Genomic DNA, 9,806 nt, shown 5'->3' on the forward strand with positions numbered 1-9,806 from the left:
TCTTATATTGCAATCAACACGGTACCTAACGTAACCTAGGTTAGGTTAGGTACCGTGTTGATTGCAATATAAGGTGTAGATCGCAATGGAAGTGTAGATATCATTTTCCTTGTAGATAACAAATCAAAGTAGCACCGAACTGGACGCCTGGAAGACCTCTCATGAAGAGTGCAGAGACTGTTGCAACTTGCATCAGTGATCATACGAGTGGTTCATATATTTTAGCTGCGGCAGTTGCAAGATATGAAGTTGGGATTTGATTGTAACGACAGCGATAACAGTATTATTATGGAGACAGGATGAGGAGGTAAGAGGTCAGAGAGAGAGAGAGAGAGAGAGAGAGAGAGAGAGAGAGAGTAACCCGAGAGAAAATGGAAGGTGATGCAGATGGAAGCTTTAGCTTAAGTTAGTCTGAGTGACATAAATGATTCTTTTAATGTGAAGGCAGGTCAGTGTTGTATGACCCATGTGTGTTTAGCGCTTGGTTTTGGTAATAACAATAATGATAATGGGAAGGCAGTGAGCAGGTGGAATGCGTTAAGAAAGAACTGGCTCAAAAGTAAATATAACAGTTCCCTGAAAAAGCAGAGAGTAAACTAAAGTTCGAACCCAGTTGTGAGACGGTCTCACCACTGAGTTAGGAGCCTCACCAGAGAAGATTCATTGGTGGCCTGGTGGCTAAAGCTCCCGCTTCACACACGGAGGGCCCGGGTTCGATTTCCGGCGGGTGGAAACATTTCGACATGTTTCCTTACACCTGTTGTCCTGTTCACCTAGCAGCAAATAGGTACCTGGGTGTTAGTCGACTGGTGTGGGTCGCATCCTGGGGGACAAGATTAAGGACCCCAATGGAAATAAGTTAGACAGTCCTCGATGACGAACTGACTTTCTTTGGTTATCCTGGGTGGCTAACCTTCCGGGGTTAAAAATCTCAACGAAATCTTATCTTATCTTATCTTAATCTTAACATTTGAGTATTTCTTTTTGATCATTGGTTATGGAATGTTCCTGCTGTCGTATAACCCAGGACGGTGTTGTTACAGGATCCTCGGTCGCCCACGCCAGTCAAGTCCTTCTCAGTGATGCAGTCAGAAAGGGTGAGTACATCTTCTGTCGGTGCTGACCAACTTCTAAAATGTTTCAACTTATTGTGATACTAAAAAATAAGCATTAGTCGGGGAAGATTTAACATGTGATGTTCATAAACCTACGTTGAAACTAGGCAAGTCACACTCTCCTATATTGTTATGTAAAGGAAAATGGAGGTAAGACTATACAAGAATCTAAATTTAATATAAACTCAGCATGCTTTGTAAAGCTCTCCTTGTTAATTAAAGCCACTTGGCAGTAAAGCTTGGCAGTAAAGCTTGGCAGTAAAGCTTGGCAGTAAAGCTTGCCAGTCTGTTAAAATCTTATTATTGGTTTATTATGCATTTCAAATCAAACAAATAAAAAAAATAAAAAAAACAGTATAAACATATTAAGTTCATAATATGAACATCACTTAATGATGATGAATGAGACACTTGTTTAACGTTTATCATCATTGTGGAGGAAATGTTTGGTCAACAAGAGGCTTCATCAGTCCGATCCAGGAAAGAACAGTGGACGATGAAGAGTTTGAGGTAGTCAGTCCCTGTCAACCTAGAGAAGATGTATTAAGTCAATAAATCTTGATAATATGGACTAAACACACCATTTCCAAGCTGAAGGACTGATTACCTCACTCCCGGACCTCCACAGTTCTTCCCCGTGTTGGACTGATACACAGATTTTTCACAAGTGTCTCAGTCATCAATTTGTTATTCTGAAATATTTAGTGAATATTTACAGAAAATGATGCACAGATAATAATGAAATTCGTGTTTTTTTGTCTCACTTCAGGACTTTAGATCTCCCACACCTTCAAGACCATTCCCATTTAGACAGAAGGAGCGGGTAAGTCGTCAGTGTGATAGTGTAGACGGTTGTCACTCACTGGTCCATCATTGTGTTAGTGTAGACGGATGTCACTCACTGGTCCATCATTGTGTTAGTGTAGATGGTTGTCACTCACTGGTCCATCACTGTGTTAGTGTAGATGGTTGTCCCTTACTGGTCCATCATTGTGTTAGTGTAGATGGTTGTCACTCACTGCTCCATCATTGTGTTAGTGTAGATGGTTGTTCTTCACTGGTCCATCATTGTGTTAGTGTAGATGGTTGTCCCTCACTGGTCCATCATTGTGTTAGTGTAGATGGTTGTCACTCACTGGTCCATCACTGTGTTAGTGTAGATGGTTGTCCCTTACTGGTCCATCATTGTGTTAGTGTAGATGGTTGTTCTTCACTGGTCCATCATTGTGTTAGTGTAGATGGTTGTCCCTCACTGGTCCATCATTGTGTTAGTGTAGATGGTTGTCACTCACTGGTCCATCATTGTGTTAGTGTAGATGGTTGTTCTTCACTGGTCCATCATTGTGTTAGTGTAGATGGTTGTCCCTTACTGGTCCATCATTGTGTTAGTGTAGATGGTTGTTCTTCACTGGTCCATCATTGTGTTAGTGTAGATGGTTGTCCCTCACTGGTCCATCATTGTGTTAGTGTAGATGGTTGTTCTTCACTGGTCCATCATTGTGTTAGTGTAGATGGTTGTCCCTCACTGGTCCATCATTGTGTTAGTGTAGATGGTTGTCACTCACTGGTCCATCACTGTGTTAGTGTAGATGGTTGTCACTCACTGGTCCATCACTGTGTTAGTGTAGATGGTTGTCCCTTACTGGTCCATCACTGTGTTAGTGTAGATGGTTGTCACTCACTGCTCCATCATTGTGTTAGTGTAGATGGTTGTTCTTCACTGGTCCATCATTGTGTTAGTGTAGATGGTTGTCCCTCACTGGTCCATCATTGTGTTAGTGTAGATGGTTGTCCCTCACTGGTCCATCATTGTGTTAGTGTAGATGGTTGTCACTCACTGGTCCATCATTGTGTTAGTGTAGATGGTTGTCCCTCACTGGTCCATCATTGTGTTAGTGTAGATGGTTGTCCCTCACTGGTCCATCATTGTGTTAGTGTAGATGGTTGTCCCTCACTGGTCCATCATTGTGTTAGTGTAGATGGTTGTCACTCACTGGTCCATCATTGTGTTAGTGTAGACGGATGTCACTCACTGGTCCATCATTGTGTTAGTGTAGACAGTTGTCACTCATTGGTCCATCATTGTGTTAGTGTAGACAGTTGTCACTCACTGGTCCATCATTGTGTTAGTGTAGACAGTTGTCACTCATTGGTCCATCATTGTGTTAGTGTAGACGGTTGTCACTCACTGGACCATCATTGTGATAGTTGTCACTAAACCAATACAAGGATCAGTTACATTTAACTTCACCCACATTTTATATCCTCTGTCTCTGTGGCTCATCCACATAGAGGATGGATGTGCAACACCCTCTAATTTATTTATGAATGTAGAAGGATGTTAACGTGGCTTACTCGTTTGTTGAAGTATATAAAAGGATGGATCTAAGATATCGTATAGTTTATCCATACATAAGAGGATAGTTCTAAGCCATCGTATAATTTATGGTGTAATAATGAACCTGAGACATCTTACAGGTTAAGTAGCTATGTAGTTGGGTGGAACATTATACGGTCTATCCAATTGTTTTTAAGTTACCGATAAATATTTTAGGTAAATTCTCAGATACTAAGTAGGTTGTGTAGTGGAGAAATATATATTGAACCTGGTTCCTAGATGATTTTTTTTGGAGGGGGGAGGACCCCCAGAAAATGTATTTAGACTTCACTGACTCTAACCTAACTTGAATTTGAAGATAAATTGTAGGTTAGTTTAGATGATTTTACCAAAAATTTGCTTTTATCCCATTTGCACAAAATATAATAAACTCCAGTACACAATCCACTAATGGTGAAGAATTTATATATTATAAAAGGCACTATAATAAATATTAACTAAAAGGTAATATTAATTACTGTCGGTAGGAAACACTAACTGTCAGTATTACTGTTTAGTTCTTCTTTATATGTCTATTGTCCACTCACTTTTTTGTTTCATATTAAGTAGAGCTGGAAAGATAATTTTTAATCACCTTGTACAGGATAGCTGCTGATCTATTGATACATGTGATCATGGGATGTCAGTATTAATTTTTGTTAATCATAATTGTAAATTTAAACCTTTGATATATCTTATATCTGTTGATTGTTGTATAAAAAAGGCTATTGTATTTTGTACCAAGAATAATTATAATATTCCATGTATATAGACATATGTTGATGTGGTCAGTAATAACCCACATGGAGAAACTCGGGAGATTATACATGTAACCCGCACATAGAAGACAGGAGTTTACCACGACGTTTCGGTCCCACTTAGACCATTTACAGTCTCTTTGTAAATGGTTCAAGTCGGACCGAAACGTCGTCGTAAGCTTCTCTCTTGTATGTGCGGGTTATTTGTGTATTGTTCCAGTCACGGTATTGTGTCTTTTGTTTTTTTCCCTCGGGAGATTGGTCTATATGTTTCAATTCCCTTCTGGGATCCTCTTCTGCTGAAGAGGATCCCAGAAGGGGATCGAAATATACAGATCAATCAATGTCCTAAGTTTCTATCTCCATGTGGGTTATAACTGAACAATGACAAGTATTCTTTACATTTCTTGTTATCCATATTCTGATGTTTTAAATGTCGTTTCTTGACCAGACTTTCATCTTTTTCTGTTGTAGGATGCTAGTTCTCCCCTCAGAACCCGCCCCCTTCCCCTCACTCAGAGACAGAGGGTAAGTTAACCTCCCCACGCGTAAATCAAAGCCTTTTTTTGTAAATAAACCTGACTGTAAACCTGACTGTAAACCTGTCTGTAAACCTGTCTGTAAACCTGACTGTAAACCTGTCTGTATACCTGGCATCTTGTCCCTGCTGTGGCAAGTGTGACTCACTGATTCCCAGAATTCTGAGTGACTCACACGCTCCCTAGACCAGAAATATACTACTTCTTTCAAAGTACACATGGTTAATGACTTTCAAAATGAACTAACTTATTGTCTTCCTGAAATACCTGTCTAGTAATTCCCTGAAACACATGTTTATTGGCTCCGTGAAACACCTGTCTAGCAACTTTCTGACAAGCATGTTTGTTGGGTCCCTGAAACATCTGTCCAGTAGCTCCTTGAAAGACGTGTTGATTGACACTGGTAACAGAATTGTGTATGAGTGGAACAAAGTTCCCAAGTAGCGTCATTGAGGCGAAAAACCCAGCTAAAATACAATTTTTCAGTAGTTACTTTAGCATCCATAATTTTCAGCTTTTTCCCATCTGGACGTGTATAAACAATGTCCCGCTCACTCTTTCTGTCAGTCACATTAAACTGTGTGTCTCTAACTTCCTTCCCTCCTGGAATATACGGCTTATAACCCGAAAAAAAGTAATGGTTACTTCATATCGAGTTCTCGTAAAATGTTGTAAAATGTTAGGCTCGTCTCCCGCCAGAACTGTGATGCGTCGATAAGTTTGGCGGGAAACTGAGGTGTGTGTAGATTTTTGTTTTACACACACACACACACACACACACACACACACACACACACACACACACACACACACACACACACACACACACACACACACACACACACACACACAAAGCTCAGGAAGCAGAGAGAGAGAGGATCCAGTAGCGATCAGTGAAGAGGCGGGGCCAGGAGCTGAGTCTCGACCCCTGCAACCACAATTAGGTGAGTACACACACACACACGTGAAGCAGTATCGCTAAATAGTGCTCCCAGTATTTAGCGTTCTAGTGGCTGTCCTAAGATATTATTAGCGGTCATCGTACGTGAGTGAATCAGTGAACATACCTACAAGAGTGTAATAGCTTTCAAGAGTGCGAATAATGTGGTAAGATCAAGAATTTTACAATTTAAATTTGAATGAATTGTGAGTGAGGGAGGGTAGCAGTCAGCTGATCAGGCTGCTGGCCGCAGTGTTGACACAAAATATCCAAACAGTTAATTGGGTTAACGGTGTGATCTGAAATATTAACAAATACATATGTTAGTTGGTTATAACAGCAGTGTAGTGATAAGATCAAAAAAGAGTGATTAATACTGAAAGTAAGAAAAAATTAGTCAATCCCCAGCTGTTGGTGTTGTGAATGTAGCTAACATCATCAGACTTGTTATGACCATAATACTGTACTAAAGAAGAAAGAGGGAATACCAAGTCTTAAAAGAAAAAGAAAATAAAAACTTGAATACATGATAAAGTTCCTGAAGGAGTTACAAAATTGAAGGAGTTGATAGCAGCCGACCAGCAGGAACTTCCATTGTTGTGCAGACGACATCACTTGCCTATTTGTGGTTAATTTTGGTTAGTGTCTAAAGTCTCAAAGTGTCTCGCCCGGCTGGTTGTTGCTATACCATCTCTCTCTCCCTATTTCAGTACCAGGAGATAGATAGTGGTAACCCTGATAATGTTTAGTAAATTATCTAAATATCTCCAGGTAAACTCCAGAAGAGTTGTGTAGCCTAGTGAACCACCCCCCGTGTAGCCTAGTGACCCCCCGTGTAGCCTAGTGACCCCCGTGTAGCCTAGTGACCCCCCGTGTAGCCTAGTGACCCCCCTGTAGCCTAGTGACCCCCCGTGTAGCCTAGTGACCCCCCGTGTAGCCTAGTGACCCGCTGTGTAGCCTAGTGACCCCCCGTGTAGCCTAGTGACCACCCGTGTAGCCTAGTGACCCCCGTGTAGCCTTGTGACCCCCCGTGTAGCCTAGTTAACACCCCGTGTAGCCTAGTGAAACCCCCCCCGTGTAGCCTAGTGACCCCCCGTGTAGCCTAGTGACCCCCCGTGTAGCCTAGTGACCCCCCGTGTAGCCTAGTGACCCCCCCTAGTGACCCCCCGTGTAGCGTAGTGAACCCCCGTGTAGCCTAGTGACCCCCCCCGTGTAGCCTAGTGACCCCCCGTGTAGCCTAGTGAACCCCCCCGTGTAGCCTAGTGACCCCCCCGTGTAGCCTAGTGACCCCCCGTGTAGCCTAGTGACCCCCCGTGTAGCCTAGTGACCCCCCGTGTAGCCTAGTGACCCCCCGTGTAGCCTAGTGACCCCCCGTGTAGCCTAGTGAACCCCCCGTGTAGCCTAGTGATCCCCCCTCGTGTAGCCTAGTGATCAAACCCCGTGTAGCCTAGTGAACCCCCCCTGACAGCAACAAGCTAGTAAACAAGTACGCACATACAAACACACGTGTGCACCAGTAATTATTATTATAATAAACATTAGTATATATTAATAAGGAATTGAGTGAGAAAAAATAATCCTGTAATCTTCAAAAAGTAAAGTAGCCTAGTGTGCGGAGATCTGGGCCGGGAGAGTACCGGTGAACCAACAACAACAAAGATCTGGGCCGGGAGAGTACCAGTGAACCAAGAACAATAAAGATCTGGGCCGGGAGAGTACCAGTGAACCAAGAACAATAAAGATCTGGGCCGGGAGAGTACCAGTGAACCAAGAACAATAAAGATCTGGGCCGGGAGAGTACCGCTGAACCAAGAACAATAAAGATCTGGGCCGGGAGAGTACCGGTGAACCAAGAACAACAAAGATCTGGGCCGGGAGAGTACCGGTGAACCAAGAACAACAATAAGTACCGGTGATCTGGGCCGGGAGAGTACCAGTGAACCAAGAACAATAAAGATCTGGGCCGGGAGAGTACCGGTGAACCAAGAACAATAAAGATCTGGGCCGGGAGAGTACCGGTGAACCAAGAACAATAAAGATCTGGGCCGGGAGAGTACCGGTGAACCAAGAACAATAAAGATCTGGGCCGGGAGAGTACCGGTGAACCAAGAACAATAAAGATCTGGGCCGGGAGAGTACCGCTGAACCAAGAACAATAAAGATCTGGGCCGGGAGAGTACCGGTGAACCAACAACAATAAAGATCTGGGCCGGGAGAGTACCGGTGAACCAAGAACAATAAAGATCTGGGCCGGGAGAGTACCAGTGAACCAAGAACAATAAAGATCTGGGCCGGGAGAGTACCGGTGAACCAAGAACAATAAAGATCTGGGCCGGGAGAGTACCGGTGAACCAACAACAATAAAGATCTGGGCCGGGAGAGTACCAGTGAACCAAGAACAATAAAGATCTGGGCCGGGAGAGTACCGGTGAACCAAGAACAATAAAGATCTGGGCCGGGAGAGTACCGGTGAACCAACAACAATAAAGATCTGGGCCGGGAGAGTACCAGTGAACCAAGAACAATAAAGATCTGGGCCGGGAGAGTACCAGTGAACCAAGAACAATAAAGATCTGGGCCGGGAGAGTACCAGTGAACCAAGAACAATAAAGATCTGGGCCGGGAGAGTACCGGTGAACCAAGAACAATAAAGATCTGGGCCGGGAGAGTACCGGTGAACCAAGAACAATAAAGATCTGGGCCGGGAGAGTACCGGTGAACCAAGAACAATAAAGATCTGGGCCGGGAGAGTACCGGTGAACCAAGAACAATAAAGATCTGGGCCGGGAGAGTACCGGTGAACCAACAACAATAACAAATAGTGTTAACGTGACCCCCCCCCCTCTTTTTCAAAGAACGACAAGCTAGTAAACACACACACACACAAACACAAGTGTACACAAACACAAGTATACACAATTAATATTATATAGTATAAGTGTATATTAATAAGGAATTGATTGTGAAAAAAATTCTATAATCTTCAAAAGAGTAGCATAGCCTAGTGTGCGCACGCACACCCACACACGTTAGGAAGTATTTCTTCAGTCATAGAGTTGTCAGGAAGTGGAATAGCCTAGCAAGTGAAGTAGTGGAGGCAGGAACCATACATAGTTTTAAGAAGAGGTATGACAAAGCTCAGGAAGCAGAGAGAGAGAGGACCCAGTAGCGATCAGTGAAGAGGCGGGGCCAGGAGCTGAGTCTCGACCCCTGCAACCACAATTACGTGAGTACACACACCCACACACACCCACACACCCACACACACCCACACACACCCACACACATCCACACACACCCACACACACACACACACCCACACACAAAAATCCTGTGTCACAAACCTACTAGAGTTTTATGACAAGGTGACAGAAGTAAGACAAGAGAGAGAGGGGTGGATCGACTGCGTATTTTTGGACTGCAAGAAGGCTTTCGACACAGTTCCTCACAAGAGGTTACTGCAAAAGCTAGAGGACCAGGCACACATAACAGGAAAGGCACTGCACTGGATCAGAGAATATCTGACAGGGAGGCAACAACGAGTCATGGTACGCGACGAGGTGTCAGAGTGGGCGCCTGTGACAAGCGGGGTTCCACAGGGGTCAGTCCTAGGACCTGTGCTGTTCTTGGTATACGTGAACGACATAACGGAAGGGATAGACTCAGAAGTGTCCTTGTTTGCAGACGATGTGAAGTTAATGAGAAGAATCGAATCGGACGAGGATCAGGCAGGACTACAAAGAGATCTGGATAGGCTACAAGCCTGGTCCAGCAACTGGCTCCTTGAATTTAACCCTGCCAAATGCAAAGTCATGAAGATTGGGGAAGGGCAAAGAAGACCGCAGACACAATATAGTTTAGACGGCCAAAGACTGCAAACCTCACTCAAGGAAAAAGATCTGGGGGTGAGTATAACACCGAGCATATCTCCTGAGGCGCACATCAATCAGATAACTGCTGCAGCATACGGGCGCCTGGCAAACCTACGGATAGCGTTCCGATACCTCAGTAAGGATTCGTTTAAGACTCTGTACACCATCTACGTCAGGCCCATACTGGAGTATGCAGCACGAGTTT

The 9,806-nt window shown here is 43.8% G+C and overlaps 1 protein-coding gene across 12 annotated transcripts in view; it reads left to right on the top strand.

Annotated features, from left to right (window-relative positions):
* The window catches only part of LOC128684052 (uncharacterized), a 1,018,196-nt gene that overhangs the window by 113,876 nt on the left and 894,514 nt on the right, over positions 1-9,806 (top strand). For 8 of the 12 annotated variants that reach the window (XM_070091648.1, XM_070091672.1, XM_070091678.1 and 5 more), the window contains 3 exons: positions 1,044-1,097; positions 1,885-1,938; positions 4,725-4,778. In XM_070091648.1, the coding sequence (XP_069947749.1) occupies positions 1,044-1,097; positions 1,885-1,938; positions 4,725-4,778 (162 nt within the window). The remainder of the gene's footprint in view (positions 1-1,043; positions 1,098-1,884; positions 1,939-4,724; positions 4,779-9,806) is intronic. The other 4 variants (XM_070091699.1, XM_070091704.1, XM_070091705.1 and 1 more) reach the window with 1 other exon arrangement.

The sequence above is a fragment of the Cherax quadricarinatus genome, chromosome 3, assembly GCF_038502225.1.
Source record: "Cherax quadricarinatus isolate ZL_2023a chromosome 3, ASM3850222v1, whole genome shotgun sequence".
Taxonomy (NCBI): Eukaryota; Metazoa; Arthropoda; class Malacostraca; order Decapoda; family Parastacidae; genus Cherax; species Cherax quadricarinatus.